At 38.0% G+C, this 19631-nt stretch overlaps 1 protein-coding gene and 1 long non-coding RNA gene across 6 annotated transcripts; one reads left to right on the top strand and one right to left on the bottom strand.

Moving 5' to 3' along the window:
- Positions 1–254: 254 nt before the first annotated feature.
- LOC128616373 (uncharacterized) lies at positions 255–4064 on the bottom strand. 2 transcript variants are annotated; one of them, XR_008387425.1, is made up of 4 exons: positions 3771–4064; positions 2905–3039; positions 2620–2688; positions 255–1978 (listed from the first exon to the last, which is right to left on the bottom strand). It is a non-coding gene; the product is annotated as an uncharacterized LOC128616373 (long non-coding RNA). The 2 variants fall into 2 exon arrangements; XR_008387424.1 differs by having other exon boundaries at positions 255–2688.
- A 191-nt stretch (positions 4065–4255) lies between these two features.
- Positions 4256–17532, top strand: u2af2b (U2 small nuclear RNA auxiliary factor 2b). 4 transcript variants are annotated; one of them, XM_053638994.1, is made up of 13 exons: positions 4257–4755; positions 7923–7943; positions 8307–8439; positions 9556–9659; positions 9959–10110; positions 14048–14164; positions 14945–15083; positions 15351–15428; positions 15909–15988; positions 16342–16464; positions 16575–16661; positions 16845–17096; positions 17213–17532. In XM_053638994.1, the coding sequence occupies exons 1-13, from the start codon at positions 4707–4709 to the stop codon at positions 17345–17347; spliced, it is 1470 nt and encodes a 489-aa protein (XP_053494969.1). In that variant the 5' UTR covers positions 4257–4706; the 3' UTR covers positions 17348–17532. The 4 variants fall into 4 exon arrangements, with proteins under 4 accessions (XP_053494970.1, XP_053494969.1, XP_053494971.1 ...); XM_053638995.1 differs by lacking the exon at positions 7923–7943 and having other exon boundaries at positions 4256–4755; XM_053638996.1 differs by lacking the exon at positions 15351–15428 and having other exon boundaries at positions 4259–4755.
- Positions 17533–19631: the final 2099 nt, after the last annotated feature.

Below are 19631 nucleotides of genomic sequence, written 5' to 3'. Positions count from 1 at the left end.
ACAGAAATTCAGAATTGTGAAGCTAATGCTAACATCGCAGGTCAAAATACTGATGAGCACAGTTGCCTCCGAAAGGAACAGCAAAACCAATTTGCTTTTGTGTGTTGTACACTGAAGACATTTAGGTATGAGATCAAAAGATGGATATGAGAAGATAGTTAAGAATTTCAGCTTTTATTTCCTGGTATTTATATGTAGATGTGTTAAACAACATAAAACATAGCACATTTTGTCAGAGCACCCAATTTGTAGCTGAGCAAAAACATTGGAACACAGGAATGACATGTTTCTTGTTACGCAGGTGTGTCCTGTTTGATTGATTGTTTAAACATCAATAGCTCTAAACATCTGTTTCTTCATATTGTATTGTTGTTGTGTAGGTAGTTTGTACTGGGTTTATTGTGTTGTATTTTTGAAGTTGCATCATGAGTCTAGCATCACATTATTATGTTCCACAATACAGAGTATGGCAACGAACATCAGGCTTCAACGACACATACCCCGAGAGAAAAGAAACCCATGCCTAGATACCGACTACACCATCCTGTTTAATGGTAAAGCAAAAGACTTGGTGCTTGGTGAAATTTAGAAATATGAACTAATGAACTATGCAAGCAAAGTGTTTTCCATATCATTTAGATAAACCCTGCTTTATATTCTCTAGTATGTCGAAACCTGACCATGCGGTTCTTCCCTCAAACTGTTGCCACAAAATTGGAAGCACACAGTTTTATAGATTGTCTTTGTATTTCCCTTTACTAGGGAACTTCTAACATGACAATGCCCCGTGTACAAAACGAGCTCCATGAAGACATGGTGTGTTATCTCTAAATGTAGAGAAAGGTGACAAATCAATTGCTTCTCTCCTACCGTGAAGGGTTCGTTTCCCAGCTCATAGGGTATTTTCCCGATCACACCCCCACTCTTCTATCCTATATTGCCTTGTCAATTCTCTACTATCCCTACCCCAATAAAGCAAAAAAGCCCCCAAAACCAATAAAAACACATTATGTGATTTAAACTACTTTAAGGTTCATCTTTTTAACCATATTTTTACCAAATGTTAGTACAAAATCCAAACAATAAATGTTGTTGTGAATCTTTTTTTATTTAAGAGGCCCACTTTGTTTAAATGAATGTTCTGCATTGTGCTCTTCATTCTCTTTACAGGCCATATAAATATAATGATATTATTAGAAAAGCAACATTATTCATTTTCCTTTAGTGCTTAAAACACAAAATGTTTGGAAAAAAGTGTGTTAAGCAAATCAAAATGATTGACAGAATAACATTAAGCATTAAAACATTATTACTATTACTACTAATTTCCTATATATGTAGTATATGGTAATTATTGTCTTTACATATCTCACTCACTTTACACTTAACAATTATTGTGAATTGCTTGCTACTTATAGTAAAAGTTAATAAGTAAAATTATTGTAAGGATTTGACAGCATTTTTAAAAAAAAACTTTATGAGAAGACTAGCATACTTAAACAATGTAAAAGACTTGAAGCCTGTCATTTTATTCTTACGAAAATAATTGTTAAGGATCCAGAGATCTGCAAGAGCTATGCCAAGTCTCTGGAACACCAACAGGAGGGATAGAACATAATTTTTTCAAAATATATTTCTAAATTTTTACATTTTCAAGATGATACTGGAGCGCGCTGACAGTTTGGTCCAAAATCTCATTTTTTGTTTAATTTACTAAAGATCCGGTGATAGAAAAGGACACAAGGACACAGCATATCATTCACCGTTCAATACCTTGTGACAAGAAAACATATCAAAAAGAAGTGGGCCTCTTCACACAGTCATGCTTTTTTCTAATTTGTAACCCATCTTTGTAAGTATAGTATATAACAAGCTAAAAATGTTACTGAAATCTAGTGGCTGCATGCATGGATTTTGCTTCTTCATCATGTCCTGCTGAGTCTACCACAAACACCTGGCTGGATACTGCATGGACATACTGTGTAAGATTAAAAAAAAAATAGATGAAACTAGAATGAAACTACAAAACAAAGTTTTGTAGAAAAACTTTGAGGTTGGTTTGAAAAAGTCTGGCCTGAAAGTTAAAATTATGGATGGATGGATGGATTAATGAATTCATTCATTTATTCATTCATACATTCAACTGTTCCAGACTCTTGTGTGTGATGTAGACACAGTAAAAAGCATATGGCCTTGTACGGGTTAGTCCATCCATCCATCTTCTATACCGCTTTATGCTTTTCAGGGTGACGGGGAACCTGGAGCCTATCCCAGGGAACATCAGGCACGAGGCGGGGTACACCCTGGACAGGGTGCCAATCCATCGCAGGGCACACTCACATACATATTCACACACCCATTCATACACTACGGACACTTTGGACATGCCAATCAGCCTACCATGCATGTCTTTGGACCGGAGTACCCGGAGGAAACCCCCGCAGCTACGGGTTAGTTTATATTTGAATTTTGATGGTTGGTGTTTGAATAGTCTTGGCTCATCTGAACATTTATTCAATGTGATTTTTCAAGCCAACCAAATTATGAACATCCTCTATAGAATAGTGTAATATAACAGTGTCCCATGTATATTAAAAAAGGACTATAAAATGTGTTCACCAAAAATATCCAATGATTCCCGTTGAAATTCAGGAAACTTATCATTCCCTCGTAGTCATCAAAGTCCACCTGAAATTAAAAAATTTTAATAAAATAAAACACTTATGACATTTCATTGTTATGTAACTGTCTTAAACTATTATGGATAAATTCACACACTTAAAATCTGTATGCTGTGTTTGTTTCTGTAAAGCTGCTTTGAGACAATGTCCATTGTTAAAAGCGCTACACAAATAAAATTGAATTGAATTATTAAAGATAATTAAAGATAAAGATAATCTTTACCTTTGAGAGACTGTTTCTCCGTACTTCATCTCGTTCTCCATGAAGTATAACACTTGCTGTGTAGTGATCTAGTATAAAAATCCTGTTTCCCTGGTCTCTGTTATTCACCACCACTTGAAAATAGCATTGGATTGTCTAAGAACAAAAGAGAAAAAATAAATTATAGTTACCTCATCCAGTGTTTCATTACCTCATCCAGTGTTTCATTAACATTGATTCAATATACTCAACAATGGCTTAACATTGTCATTTTTCCATCCATCCATCTTCTATACCACTTATCCTTTTCAGGGTCACGGGGAACCTGGAGCCTATCCCAGGGAGCATCAGGCACAAGGCGGGGTACACCCTGGATAGGGTGCCAATCCATCGCAGGGCACACTCACACACCCATTCATACACTACGGACACTTTAGACATGCCAGTCAACCTACCATGCAAGTCTTTGGACTGGGGAAGGAAACCGGAGTACCCGGAGGAAACCCCCGCAGCATGGGGAGAACATGCAAACTCCGCACACACAGGGCCACGGTGGGACTCGAACCCCCGACCCTGGAGGCGAACGTGCTAACCACTAAGCCACCCTCATTGTCATTTTTACGTAAATTAGTATATTCCTCTATGTTCACAGATTATTTTTCAATTGTCATAAGAGCAATGCATTTCCCAAAGGTATGAATAATTTTTTCTTACCTCCCCCACCAGCCATTTATGTGGCTGGAGTGTTTTCAGCTCTGAATGATGCTGGATATAAGACCTTTTTTTGTGCATGGGCCCATTCAGTAATAAAATACATGACAATATTTATATATGATTTAATAGTTTATTTTGATAAATATCACAAATCTAAAAGGTGTGTCTCATACCTGACACCCAGATGAACACTTTCCAGTTGGTTTTGTGACTGTAAGTCATTCCCTTCAAATGCTATTGAAGTTAGAAACGTGTATAACAATGTCGTATGTGACTTTAGAGACGGTCCGTTTATTTCCGCATATCCGCGAATATCGAACGTCCAACCAAACTTTATTCCAGTGATGAAACCTACAGGAAGGTACAGTAGATTTCAGGGAAGAGAGTCGATGACCACTGCTGTACTGTAGAGCTGTAGATGATTATGAGGTGTAATAACCCTCCGCGCCGTTAGATGCACTCGCCGTGGAGAAGCCGGGTGAGCGTGGAGAAGCTGGGTGAAACATAAAAGCAGCACTACTTCCTGTGTAAGCGCACTAAGTAGGCTATGAAACGAAGGCTTTCTAGCGCATATGCAGTGCACTTGAATGCCCTAAGCGCGGCCATTTTGGATTCAGCCACAATTCACTTCCGCCTGCGCAGAGAGAAACGAACCTGCTAATAAACTAGCAACGTTGAGTCGGTCGCCTAGCTGGTATTGTATTTGTCCGGAGGATTATTCACCATAACAGGAAACCATTTTATACTTTATTTAAACATATACATAAGAAAGAAAGAAAATCAGTTATATTTAAAGGTATCTATACTTAGCTACAAAGCGTGTAAGGTTGTTTTTTGCGCGCGCTTCGGATCAGATAGCCAGTCTTGTTAGCTAGTTAGCTAACGATAGCTAGCTTAGCAGAGCAGGGGGGAAAAATCCCCAGCAACGCGAGTTAGAGGAAGTTTCTGTGCCGCTAATTGTGCATGCAGCTTTGATAAACCCAGGTTTTTCCGTTTGGCCGAATGTTTCATAACAGACAAAGACATCTAGTTTTTGAAGTAAGATAACGTGGTCGGCTCTAAAGCTTTCACAGGTTTCACTCGTTCCATTCATCCGCTGCGAATTCAAAATGTCGGAGTTTGACGAATTTGAGAGACAACTGACCGAAAACAAACAAGGTTTGTATTTTCTAGCATGTTCCATTAGCACTGATCGGTTAATTGTTCTCCTAACGCACAAGAAGAATAACGTAAAAAAATATAAATAATAATGATATTAATGCTGAATTCACTGCTAAACAGCGATGGGAATTTCGAATCTTTTCACTGAGTCGAATCATTTGACTCTGCTCACCCGTAAGAACCGATTCCCAGTCGGCTCGTTCAACAGGACAAAGGTGGTTTTGAAATGAAATGTTGCTATTTTTTATATATATATAAACTTCCTAATTTTAACTTCAAATGAGCAAAATAACATTACTTTTCAATGCGTTTCCTAAAATATATTTACACACTCACTCCAAATGTGTGTTGACAAATATGATAAAAAAAATTCCTTAGGGGTGTTGTGCCTGTATTTTTTATTCATTTATTTTTTTTATTAAGGAGTTTTATTCATTTCTATTTGGATCCTCTTGGTCATACTGTCTTTATTCATCTCACACAGCTGAGAGTCACACATACCTCTCATGGAGTTATTGAACTCTGTGGAAGCGTATTGATTAAATTACACTGCAAGATGAACGGCGCTGTACGGAAGTCCCGAAAGACCTCGGGTTATTAGTTTTTTCTTCTTATGATCTCAAGTTGTTTTTCTCTACATCACAACTTGTCTTTCTTCATGGTGTCGAAATGCACTGACACGCAACAGGCTGTGCTGTTATCAGTCTCTCCAGGATTTTGCGATCGCAGAAATGAACGCAAAATCAAGCGAGCTACGCAATATTCGGAGGAGCTTGCGATTTCTCAAAATCGTTGCAGATTTTCTGCAGATTTTGTCCGAGACGCATCGCGATTACGTCACACGACACATCTTGGCCCAAATCTGCGGAAAATCTGTGGAAAAGACAGACAAAGCCCTCTTCGAGCATTAGTACAGTTAAAAGGTCTAATTTACCAACAAACAATTTCATGCAACTGTGATTTCGCCAATTCACGTAGTTTTCCACAGAAAAGGACAAAAACTTCTGCAAGTTACATCACAAATTTTGAGAAGAAAAAAAAAACACAGCAAAATCGAGCAAAGCAAGAAATCCTGTAGTTATACTAAAATGATGGGACGGGGTGCCTGGAGTGCATTATTTTCATTTTAACACACAGTCTGGGGTGTGTTATTCCACTTGTACTACAGCGATTTGCCAAAGATTACAATGTTTCATTTATTAACGAACAGCCAGACATTCATCGGAACACTTTATAGTTAGATTAAACATTGTAGAACGTCTGAGAGACAAGTTGCTTCGTGTTCTCGCTCACATTATCAACTAGCGTCCGCTATGCAAGTCCCTGTTTATGGGCTGCTATTAGAGAAACTATGCCATATTCGACCGAGCGCATTAATATTGACCTGTCGTTCATGTTATAGCAGGAACTACTTTCCGAGCCGTCATATTATACAACTATAATACACACCTTCTGAACCAATCAGGTGTGAGAATGAGAATTTATACTGTGGTATAAAAGAAAATAGCTGGCGCACTGGTAGAGTTATTGCTTTACAGCTCCAGGGTCCTGGGTTCAATCCTGACTTCAGGTGACTGTTTGGATTTGATCAATAAAGCACGTCTGCCCGTCCAGTTGTTTGTCAGTGCTAGACAATTTCCCAATTAGTTTCCGTTTCTAGAGAACTCTATACTATACCGTCATGGACACTATAGTGATGCTGAACGGTTGGTCAGTTTCATTGTCAGCCAATCTCGGGGCCTGGGACATCTCTGTGGTTACCGTATGAAGTTTGAGAGATGTCGCCTCACGAGGCAAAATCTTTGGTAAAATACACGGCAGTCAATAAAGGAATTCTTATCATCTCAAGATAGCAAAAGTTATTTTCCGAGATCACGTGGCAGGAGCACATTAAGCCAATTCCAAAGTAATTACACCCTATGCCCTAAGATTTTGGTCACCGGTTGTCTTGTGAGCGACAAACCGTTTAGGCGACATCTATTAGATATCATGGTAACCATGGAGACGTCCCGGTCACTAAAATTGACTGACCACCCGATCAGGATCACTGTAGTGTCCATGGTGGTGTAGCTGGAAATTTCTGACTCGCTTTAGGCAATAGACTTGAATAAGTATAGATATATAGATAGATGCACTTTATTTGGTGTTTTTGAGATCACAAGAAAAGCACGTCCATGGGAATTTTGTGGAAATAGGATGTAATTACTGCAGAATCGTCATAACACCAGTGTATGACAGCATTAGAGGTCGACCGATTGATCTGTTTTGCCGACTAATCTGCACCGATAACGGATTGATAAAACTATGTTATCGGCAAAAAAAATTTCACACTGATAGTTTTCCCAATTGTGTCCGTTGCGGAGCGGCTGAGAAGAGTTAGCTGTCATTACACAGTACGAGAGCAGCCTTTAGAGGCAAGATGAAAATTTTCAAATTTTGTTATTTGAAGTGTTTTTTGATTAATTTTGTACGTCTATTTGTTGTTTGTAGTGTTGGTTCAGTTTTGATGTATATTTTATTTACTTTAATATTTAATAATAGTTAATATATTAATTTTTATTTCATTAAAAAAATTACAGTACATTTGCATGGTACAGTCAGTACTGTTTATTTCTGTAATAAACTTCAGCAATATTTTACTTTGAGTGTTATGTTCTCATTCCGTGTCAAATGTAAAATCTATCAGATGATTAATCGGTTATCGGCAGGTTCTACCCAACTTGGTTATTGGTATCAGTAAAATTCACTATCGCTCGACCTCTAGCCAGCGTGCTACATGATCGCAGAAAATAACTTTCGTTATCTTGATCGTCAGGGAAAAAACGTCAATCACAACATAACAGTATGGGGGGGGGGTGTAACTCATGGCCTTTCTGGACTTCTGTAGCGCTTCCTACATCTATCAAAAAAGGACGTTCATCTAAAAGCTTTCTTGCATAATTCCATAACATGGCAAACGTAGGTGTAATTAATTTGTGTGTGGAAATCTCCGTATTACTTAAATGCAACTGTGTACTGTGTTGAGTAGTGTGTTGACTCTGTTTACCAGTTTTTCATGTCACTACACCAAGTCAGCGCAGCCGTGACCTGTTGGTGTGTGTGCTAAAAGAAGAAAGAAAATTATGGCACCCTCTGATTCTCACTCTCGTTCTCTTTCAATACAGGTGACGGCGTTAACGGCCATGGTGGGTATCAGTTTGGCGTGCTCACTTATATCCAGTGCTCAGTAATACAAATATATAATAACTTTTTAAAACTTTCTGTTTCTTCTTATTTCATATGTTTCAAAAAAAAAAAAAAAAACTTCCTTATGCCAGATTTTTACATGCACACATTTAAAGCTTTTCTAGTCTAGGGCTCAGGCAGGTCTTCTTTGTAACTTTTTTTTTTCTGCTGCTGCTTCTACTATCGGTTCTTCTGTCCTCCACAGCATTATATTTCCTCCGGTCTGCCTTCAGCTAGGTGTATTTTTGTGACCTCTCCCTGTAAGTTTTGTGACCTCTTCTTCCTACTGTCTTAATCCCGCTCGCTCTCTTGCCTCTTTTTAGAGCGGGACAAAGAGAACAGGCACAGGCGCCGGAGCAGCTCGCGTAGCCGTAGCCGTGAAAGGAAGAGGAGGAGCAGGGAGAGGAGGAGCCGGGAGCGACGCAGCAGCAGCAAAGATCGCCGGCATAGACGCAGGTGAGAGGAGAGGAAGTTCAAATATCTGTTACCAAGTCGTCATTTATTTAAGGCACTATTAAAACACACTTTCTGTATTAAAATGAATACGCATTTGACGAGAAAAAAATTCGGATAATGTTAGTAATAGGCGAAATTACGCCTTATATCAGGAGTGCTCACACTTCTTTTACAAGAGATCTTCTTCGTATTATTATTATTATTATGGTAAGATTCACCATATAAAATATGCACTTACATGAGTTTGAGAGATTTTGTTTTTGACAAATTTATTTTGAATTAGTCATTGTAAAGAAAAAAGCTTCTTCCCAAAAAAAGGAATACATTTTTATTTTTTTGCTGCTTCTGCTTCATCCGCCATTTTGAATTTGCAACCATAATATGCTTTAGAGCTGCTGCACTTGCAGTTGGCTGCTATGCAGGGTTTCCACAGGCCCTTAAAAAGTCCTTACAAAATAAACGTATTAAAATGTAATGTTCGTGACTTTAGTGTATCGGCTCATGCCTACTACACACAGATCCTCGGACAGTTACAGCAGTTGTGTGTATGATGACGATGTGATCTCAAAATCGTGATACCTTTTTAAAGTTTTGAATAATGCAAAGTAATTGGAACTGAATGGAAGCAGTTGTTTTGATATTGTTTGGGGTTTATTTTATTTTTTTTATTCCCCCCATTTAATCTTTAAAATTTTGTACAGGTTTTTTTTACTCTGCAACAATTTGCTAAAATTTGCCCCTCTGTTATCAGTATGTGTGCCAAGCAAAGGAATGCATGAGATTGAAAATTTTTAATGTAACAACAATAAAGTCCACAAACAAGCAAACAGGAGAGCATTGTGAGTTAATATAGGATAGCTTTGCTTTTTAGTATACATTTATTTATTTTTGCCATCCATATAATGACGTCTTTGGAGCAAACTGGGTACACAGGCGGTCAAGGAACGTGAAGGTTCAAGAAGGTCTATTAACTATGAAATATATTTTTGTCACTTTTTGTTGGCAAAAAAACAAAATCCCCTTGTCATATGTTGTTGTTTTTTTTTTGTGTGTTTTTTTTTTTTGCCCAATTGTGTATACTGTAAATATTTATACCTAAACTTTCTCTTAATTCAGTCGTTCCCCACCGAGGGAGAAGAAGAAGAAAATCAAAAAGTACTGGGATGTCCCTCCTCCTGGCTTTGAGCACATCACACCAATGCAGTACAAGGCCATGCAGGGTGAGTAAATTACTGAGCAGCCTATAATGCGCTCTTTAACTGCTCAGTGCAACTTTACCTTTATTTCTTTATCTGATATTTTTGTCATGTTCAAATTAGTTTTCTGATAGTTGCCTTTCTGTTTTTTTTATTTTTATTTATTGCTTTCTTTAGTGCCTGTTTATTTACCTTCAGCTTTTAATCTCTTTTCTGCTCAAGCGTGCTAATTTGACACCACACTTTTGAACATGAGTCTGCATTGTAGTCTTTGTTCATCATCCTCTCTCAATCACTGTTCTCTCTGTATCCGTGTGCTTCAGCTGCTGGTCAGATTCCTGCCACAGCACTGCTGCCCACTATGACTCCAGATGGACTGGCCGTTACGCCCACTCCAGTACCTGTAGTAGGCAGCCAGATGACCCGCCAGGCTCGGAGGCTCTATGTGGGCAACATACCATTTGGCATCACAGAGGTAAGTGGGAATAATCTACACTAATTGAACACTGCTTCATCATGAATATACACTGAATATATTACATGGCCAAAAGTATGTGCACCTCTAACCATCACACCCATATGTGGTTCTTACCACAAAGTTTTAAGTAGACAATTGTATAGAATGTGTCTATGCTGTAATAGGGTTGTCACAGTACCAAAATTTCAGTAGGCGGTACCAATAGCAGTAAAATTCCACGGTACTCTGTACCTATTTCGGTACAAAAGCAAAACACAAAAACATGCTAATTAAACATCACACTATTTTATTAATAATGTTAAATATCAATATAAAACATATTTTTAAAAATGCCATTCTGTATACTTCAAGTATATCATTTTTAAAGCTATTAGAGTTATCCAGACTAGAGTAGAAATGTTTTTGACTGACTGATATTAAAGACATAAACAGTGCTAGCCCCACACATTATTTTCTAACACACAAATTTCAGATATATAGGCCATCAAAAATCCTCTGGTGTGTAAAATTAGTAAACCCCATCATGTCCTCCCATTTATTTACCCCAATAAAAGTTAAAGCATTAAATGCTTAATAAGGACTCCTGACCATATTAGTGTTAAACGCGCATATGCTAAGCACTGAGTAAGTGAAAACGAGGATGTGTTCTTGCAATAAGGCACTCAAGTTAAACTATGCTACAACATTCATAATGCAACCGCTACCATCATCAAACTCACCTGTTTGAACTACTTGAATAAATACAATTGTAAGCAGCCGCTCTTCCTGAAAGCACGGTTAATTTAGTGGCACATAAATTTTATTGGCGCGGTTTTTACACACTTGGCGGTAATAGCACCGAAAGTGGAAAACGAGCGTCCGAGAGAAATACATGTATTTCGCCTACTATATAGTAGGTAAGTACGTGGTTTTGGACGCAGCCATGTTAACTGGCAGAGCTGCTACTTTGACTCTTCTTGTTGCACGGTGCACCCGTGAAAAGTTCCCGACTGACTACCTGTTAGGCAGCGCGTCAGTACCGGGTTGACCTGGTTCTACCGGTAATTATGAAAAACTTCTTTTCTTTTTAGTACCGACTTACTACCGGTACTTTTCACAACCCTATGCTGTAGCACTACAGTTTCCCTTCACTGGAACTAAGAGGCCCCAAACCTGTTCCAGCATGACACAAAATGAGCTCCATGAAGACATGGAGTGTTAAGGTTGGAAGAAGGTGGAAGAACTCGAGTGGCCTGCACAGAACCCTTACCTCAACCCCACTGAACACCTTTGGGATGAAATGGAGGCTCCTCACCCAAAATCAGTGCCTGACCTCAATCTCACTAATGCTCTTGTAGCTGAATGAAAACATCCCCACAGCCACACTCCAACAACTAGTGGAAAGTCTTCCCAGAAGAGTGGAGATTATTATAACAGCAAAGGGTTGAATAAATCTGAAATGGGATGTTCAACAAACACATGGGTGTGATGGTCAGGGGTGCACAAACTTTTGATCATATAGTTTAGATCGGGGTTTTATATTTTTGTGTGTGTGTGTATGTAGGTGTGTGTATGTATGTGTGTGTGTGTGATATATATATATATATATATATATATATATATATATATATATATATATATAATATTATTTATATAATATTATTTATATATATATATATATATATATATATATATATATATATATATATATATATATAATATTATTTATATATATATATATATATATATATATATATATATATATATATATATAATATTATTTATATATATGTGTGTGTTAAATAACAAGAAATATGATCTTTTGTGATAAGTGGTACCATGTCCACACATGAGCAAGCACAATCTATTCAGTTGATAATTGGGGAAAACAACTTCCTATCACGTGCATAATTTCTCTTTTTGAACGAACATGAGCATCTTTGCTACCCATGCTGTTTATTTTTATATATATATATATATATATATATATATATATATATATATATATAAATTTTTAAACTGCTGAGCATCTTTTAAGTAGTTTAATCTTACCAGTAGAGCACAGACTACAGTGGTGTGAAAAAGTATTCACTGATTTCTTCTGTTTTTGTGTATATCTCCATAATCACTAAATAGGTTTAGAAATTAAAACAAAATCCAAGATTAATCAAAGGTAACCTGAGTAACCACAAAATACAATTTTTAAATGATGTTATTTATTGAAGCAAAAACGTTATCTAATACCAACTGGGCCTGTGTGAAAATGTATTTGCCCCCATAGTTACCCAAATGTATGAAACTGCATTCATAATGGGGTTCAGCTGGACTAGACACAACCAGGCCTGATTACCGCAAACCCTGTTCAAGCAAATCAACACTTAAAAAGAATTTTCAACAACATGAAGTTGGTTAAAAGGTCTCCCCCCGTAACACGCTATGCCAAAGAAATTTCAAAGGCTCTGGGACTCCAATGGACCACATTATCTCCAAATGGAAAAACTCGGCACAAAAGTGAACCTTCTCAGAAGTGGCCGACCTTCCAAAATTCCTCCAAGAGCACAGCAACTACTCATCCAGGAAGTCAGAAAAGAGCCAAGGACAACATCAAAGGACCTACAGGCCTCTGTTACATCAATAAAGGTCACTGTTCATGACTCCACTATCAGAAAAACACTGGGCAAAAATGGCATCCATGGAAGAGTGGCGAGGTGAAAACCACTGCTAACCCAGAAGAACATTTAGGCTCGTCTGAATTTTGCCAAAACACTTCTTGATCCTCAAAACTTTTGGAAGAATGTTCTGTGGACTGATGAGTCAAAAGTGGAACTGTTTGGAAGACAGGGGTCCCGTTAAATCTGGAGTAAACCAAACACAGAATTCCACAAAAATAACATCATACCTACAGTCAAGCATGGTGGTGGAAGTGATGGTGTGGGGATGCTTTGCTGCTTCAGGGCCTGGGCAACTTGCGGTTGAGGGAAACATGAATTTAAGTGCAACTGGATTATGCAGCAAGACAATGATCCAAAGCATAGGAGTAAGTCCAACTCTGAATGGCTCAAAAAAGCTAAAGTAAAGTTTTGGAGTGGCCTAGTCAAAATTCCACCACGGTACTGTGAAAGACTGATCTCCAGTTATCGGAAGCATTTGATTGCAGTTATTGCTGCTAAAAGTGGCACAACCAGATTTTAAGTTTAAGGGGGCAGTTAGTTTTTCACACGGGTGATAGGTGTTGGATACCTTTTTTTTTGTTTTGTTTTTTTTGCGCGCTTCCAAAATAATACATAAAGACGGCATTGTTTACTCAGGTTGCCTCTGTGTTATGTTGTATTTCGTTTGAAGATCTAAAACTATTTAGTATGAGATGCACAAAAACAGAAGAACTCAGAATGGGGCAAATATTTTTTCACAGCACTGTATATAGTCAGTAGCTTTCCACATCACGTCTAAGACGTTTTGATATCTTTCTGACAGTCCATAACAATATAGACCTTGTACATGTACTAGATCAATGGTCATACTGTGCATTGCTATGAAGTGCATCTCTAAATACTAACAGTCTAACAATGCATTTAATTAGTACAGCATACATTTGGGCTAGTTGTCCTCCCTTTTTTTTTTTTTTTTTTTAAATTATTATTATTTTTTTTTTTTAAGTCTAGTTAATTGTGCTGTTTCTAAGCAAGCAAAATGAATGAGATGTCCATCCTTACTCATGTAATGAGTGTAATTTATCAGCATTACTACATTTGTAGTATTTACATAAGTTTTGATATTAACCATGGTACCACCTCCAAGTGGAGATTGTAGACATCCTATCTCGCTACACACCAACTTCATTTTCTGAGCACGTTCTACATCGATATCATCATCCTCTACTTCATGCTGTTGTATGAATCATAAACGGAACAGGAAGTTTCGGATCCTGTTAATGCTTCACCTTCATAATCCTCAGGAGTCGATGATGGACTTCTTCAACGCTCAGATGAGACTAGGGGGTCTTATTCAGGCTCCAGGAAATCCCGTCCTTGCTGTCCAGATTAACCAGGATAAGAACTTTGCCTTCCTTGAGGTAGGGTGGTTTAAAAAAAAAAAAAAAATGTTCTCTCATACACACTTATTCCCCTGGTACAAAAATCAGGCCAAGTCATGGAGCTTTCACACCTATAAGCATGAATTGGAGTGAAATTGAAATTTTGGTTCATTTATCAATTAGTTTGGTTAAATTTTTCACTGCACTTAATTAAATGAAACAAAAAAATGTGGCCAAGGAGCATTTTATGATGTAAAATTATTTAAAAAAACAAAAACTTGTGCTTCCGTCAGAAATACGGTGACAGAAAAAGGAAAACAAACCAAGTCATGTGTGCATAGCAATCACAAAAAGCACAGAGAACGTGAACATTTTTTTGGTTCCCTTCTTTTTGTTCGTTGATCCCAATTCAGAACACATCCCATTTCTGCACTGCTACAGCTCTGTCCTTTGGCTCCAGTTTGCGCCTCACGGGTCAGTTTAGTAACTCCACAGAAAAATGCTCTAAAACAAGATTTGGAGTCGAATTGCTTTCTCAACATAATCGAACTGCACTGCACAGGAGGGGAAAACACACCAGGGTTCGATTCAAATAGACTAAACTCTGCATATGTGAAAGCACCATTCCAGTCCTGGAGCTTTTAATCCAAATGTTTCTTTTCATCTGGTCAGAGAGATCTGGAACAGCACAGATACTAAACTCAAAGCAGCATCAAAAACAAGTCTGGGATAAAGTCCTGGTGTCGTGTACCAGGAATATTGTGAAAAACAATGACATTTTGAAGTACAATAAATAACTTATCTCTCTACCTGCTTTAGTTGCGCTCAGTGGACGAGACCACACAGGCAATGGCGTTCGATGGCATCATATTCCAAGGCCAGAGTCTGAAGATCCGCCGGCCACACGATTACCAGCCGTTACCAGGCATGAGCGAGAATCCCAGTGTCTATGTTCCAGGTGGGTTTACTGGACAATCACAGCATATACAGTGGTGTTTGAAAGTTTGTGAATATTCTATATTTCTGCATAAATATGACCTAAACCTTCAGATTTTCGCACAAGGCGATACAGTAGATAAAGAAACACAATTTAACAAATGAGACAAATATTATACTTGGTCATTTATTTATTGAGGAAAATTATCCAATATTACATATCTACTTTCAGTATCTGGTGTGACCCCCTTGTGAAGCAATAACTGCAATTAAACATTTTCTGTAACAGTTGATCAGTCCTGCACATCGGCTTGGAGGAATTTTAATCCATTCCTCAGTACAGAACAACTTCAACTCTGGGATGTTGGTGGGTTTCTCACATGAACTGCTAATTTCACCTTCAAATGAACTGTTCACATATTTTTGCCACTCTGATATCTAATATTGGATCATTTTCTTCAAAAAATAAATGACCGAGTATATTATTTTTGTCTCATTTGTTTAATCGTGTTCTCTTTATCTACTTTTAGGACTTCTAGGAAAATCTGGTGGTGTTCTAAATCATATTTATGCAGACATATAGAAAATTCTAAAACTTTCAAGCACCACTGTATATTGGACATTAACATACAGACAGAGCTAAGGATTTAAAAAAAAAAAAAAAAGCTTTACACAATGCATATACTTTATCAATACATCACTTTTTTTTTTTAAATAAAGGAACATCTTTATTCAGATGAAGTTGCCATTGTTTTCTGTTTACTCTAAACGCCATATGATTCATTTGGACTTGACGTGAAATTTTTTTTTTCTTTTTGTTTTTTTCTTCTCTTCTGATGTTTTTCAGGTGTGGTGTCCACTGTAGTCCCTGACTCTGCTCATAAGCTGTTTATTGGAGGCCTGCCCAACTATCTCAGTGATGACCAGGTCTGTTTATACTTTTAAAATTTGCACGATTGTAAAAATTCTGTACTGCTGATTTTACTGACCAGATAAACATTTTTTGGTTTTTTTGGGGGGTTTTTTTGGTTGGGGGGGGTTGTTTGTTTTTTTATATCCACTGAAGAATGTTTCTCCCTATGACTTCTCAGTTAAATTGGTAATGATTGAGACTTAATCTTGTATTTGTTTTTTTTGTTTTGTTTATTTTTTTTTAAACATGACTGGTTCCAACAGGCTATTTCTCTAATCTTCATTGGCTCTTTGAAACATGTGAAACACACAACTTGGAACAAAGAAAGGACTTCACCACCACCTCTGCCACCTGTTTTATATTTTAGGTGAAAGAGTTGTTGACATCCTTTGGGCCTTTAAAGGCATTCAACCTAGTGAAGGACAGTGCCACAGGGCTCTCCAAAGGCTATGCCTTCTGCGAATATGTTGATGTCAATCTTAATGATCAGGTGTGTTGATGCATCCATGTTGGAGAATACTCAACACTCATCATCTAAATAAGCACGTTTAAATAAGTGTGTTTCATTTCACTTTAATCGGAAATGTGTGTGAACTTCAGGCTATTGCAGGACTAAATGGGATGCAGTTAGGAGATAAGAAGCTCCTGGTCCAGAGAGCAAGTGTAGGAGCCAAGAATGCAACTTTGGTAATAAGACAATTTAAAAAAACAAACCCACCTTTTTTTCCTGCTTTGCTTCTTTGTTTTTATATTTTTCCCTCTCCTCTATCTCTCTACTCCTATCTTTCCTTGATGTGTTTAAATGCCAAAGAGTACAAGAACCCAGATGGATCCATGAATCTCGTTTCCCATCTGTCTCTTGAATTCTAGACCAGCATAAACGAGACTCCGGTGACGCTGCAGGTACCAGGCCTGATGAACAGCTCAATGAATCAGATGGGTGGAATTCCCACCGAGGTTCTGTGCCTGATGAACATGGTGGCTCCGGAGGAACTTCTGGATGATGATGAGTATGAAGAGATTGTGGAGGATGTCAGGGACGAGTGCTCCAAATACGGTCAGGTCAAAAGCATCGAGATCCCTCGCCCTGTCGACGGCCTGGAGATCCCCGGAACCGGAAAGGTACAGAAATAGTTGCACTCGTATTTGTTTGCGCTACAGCCTATATTTGACGGCACATGCTTAAGGCACACGAACACCGCCTCATCTTAACAACCCTGTTTTTCTACTCCTTACAGATCTTCGTGGAGTTCACAACAGTTTTCGATTCCCAGAAAGCCATGCAAGCCTTGACAGGGAGGAAGTTTGCCAACAGAGTGGTTGTGACCAAATACTGCGACCCTGATGCCTACCACCGCCGAGATTTTGGCTAGATCAGGACGCATGTGAGGAGAGGAGAGGAGTGTGTGGCGAAGGAGAAACCAGATTAAAAGGCTGTATTATGAACGTGGCGTGGTGAATGTGGAGGGATGGCGAAAGAGGGGAATCTTTTCTTGTAGTGCAAGGTGGCATTTCATGTTTCTTTCTTTTCTTTTTTCCTTTTTTTTTTTTTTTTTTTTTTTTTTTTTTTTTTTTTTTTTAAAAGCAAAAATAGCCTTGGCACAATGGGTTTGCATTTTAATAAAGCCGGAGGGAGTATTAATTGAGTTTATTAATTTGTTTAACTGCATATTGAAGTGATGGGAAGGGTTTGGGAGGGAGGAGTGGAATTACAGTACATAATGCTTCTAAAACCACAGAATATTGTCAATGGCATGAGTGAAGGAAATAAATTGCTTCCTTACACTTTACTTTGATCCCTCTATCGTCATACATTTTTGCTGTCGGTGACCTAACCACCTTGATCCTACTACACACTCAATTTTTCAGTCTTTTTATCTCCGAAGTTAGTTTAGTTAAATTGTGTGTTAGTTTATATCCAGTTCTGTCTGTCCTGTTTCCAGTACACATGACTGCCTCTTATATTGGTAATGTAACTTCAAGTCTAGCATGGCACCTTTGTGTCTCTCTATCTGTGAACATAACCCTCTTTTGATAATAAACTTAGTGAGAATTTGAAAAAGGTTATCAGTGGAGTGCATTCTTATAAACCTCAGCCGATTACAGTAATATGCACGTTATATTAAAAGAAGAAATGAAATTTCTTTTAGCTATTCACCCCCCCAACCCAAAAACTGCAGTATACGATACCTGTAATGGAGTTGTTGTGTTTAACATGTTTGTTCGAAAATACTTTTCATGCTACTGTAATGAAATGATGTCCAGATATTGCTTATTTGAAGCCAGATGGAGAAAAATATGGATTCTGAGATTCTTCTAGACTTAATAGGCTTGCTTGATTTCCACTTTTACGTTACGCAAGTAGTTTTCTGTAAGTTTTAAGTACACTGTAGCACATGCTTTAAGAATGCCGTGTAAATAAAGATCTCTCAGATTTCGCTTAATAGTGACATCTATTCATTAAAGCTGCCTAATTAAACACACTGTCCTTGCAAGTCGGTGACCAATTTTAGATTTGCCAGTGATATCCTGCAGTTAGTTGGGCAAACGTTTAGTAATGTTAATGCATGACTATGTAATTGCATGACTCTGCCACTGAGTGAGAGATTTTCGGCTGTTTTGATCACCAGAAGATGAACTGATTAGATTTTGCAATTGATCCGAAAAGGATCAAGGTCACAGCAAGGACAAATAGTTTTTCTTCGATAGCTTCCTTTCTGTTTGTCATGGTGAAATTGCAATCAAGTTTTGCACGCTCTTTCGTAGTGCTGTTTGTTGGTAAATGAGACCTTTTAATTGTACTCATGTTTGACGCACGTAAATCGGAAGAAGTTTTTGGCTGAATGTGCATTGTAATGACGTCACGTGACGCGTCTCGGCCAAAATCTGCTGTAATATTGCTATTGTGGAGTTTGCTTGATATTTTGCATTAATTTCTGCGATCGTGAAATTCTGGAGGGACTTACTTTCAATTGTGCTATTGTACTGAATAATGAGGTCATTACCTGCATTCCAGACCTCTACTGCTCTTTTCTTCTGAACTAATGGAGGCTATACATCAAAGCTGATATGAGGGTTTATCAAAGCTGCCACTGGTCATGCACCCCACCAGACAATAAAAAGACAGTAAAAGTGTGATAGTGCTGACGACCTACTTTATTTAGCATTTTCTCCTTAATTTGGTCTTGGCCAATGCCCGCCCACCACCTCCCCTACTGTATAAAAGCTACCAACCAGGCAGGGTGAATGCTAATGTTCCTCCAAAACGGGAAGCCAGGGACTTACTTCTTTTCAAACTGCTGCTCGAGCTGCATCCCAGGCCAGTGAAACACACTTGGAGGAAAGCGATGTCTGCTCTTTTCCACATATATGAAAGTGCTATCTACCCTCTTCTGCATACATGGGCTTACAGGAGGCCACGTTTACATAGTGTCGCTGTGATTGACAGGAGAGCTAGTATTCGAACTCTCAAATCTCTGATATTTAGTGAATACTTTAATTGTTCTTTATTGAGGATGAGAATGTCAGAGTTCTGATACTGTTTCTGTTGAGGATATAATTATCCACTGGCATTACAAATCACTCAACATCGATGCTGTTCTCTACTGAGAATGTGAATCACTCAATGCCGCCACCACAGAACACATGGGGTACAAA

Source organism: Ictalurus furcatus, chromosome 12, assembly GCF_023375685.1.
Source record: "Ictalurus furcatus strain D&B chromosome 12, Billie_1.0, whole genome shotgun sequence".
In the NCBI taxonomy this organism is placed as follows: domain Eukaryota; kingdom Metazoa; phylum Chordata; class Actinopteri; order Siluriformes; family Ictaluridae; genus Ictalurus; species Ictalurus furcatus.
This window is presented reverse-complemented; position numbering and strand designations above follow the sequence as displayed.

Coding starts and splice junctions, on each gene's coding strand:
- u2af2b (XM_053638994.1), top strand. CDS start 4,707: ATGTCGGAGTTTGACGAATTTGAGAGACAACTGACCGAAAACAAACAA. Junction 9,660..9,958: donor GCAGTACAAGGCCATGCAGG/GTGAGTAAATTA, acceptor CGTGTGCTTCAG/CTGCTGGTCAGATTCCTGCC. Junction 16,662..16,844: donor GAGCCAAGAATGCAACTTTG/GTAATAAGACAA, acceptor CTTGAATTCTAG/ACCAGCATAAACGAGACTCC.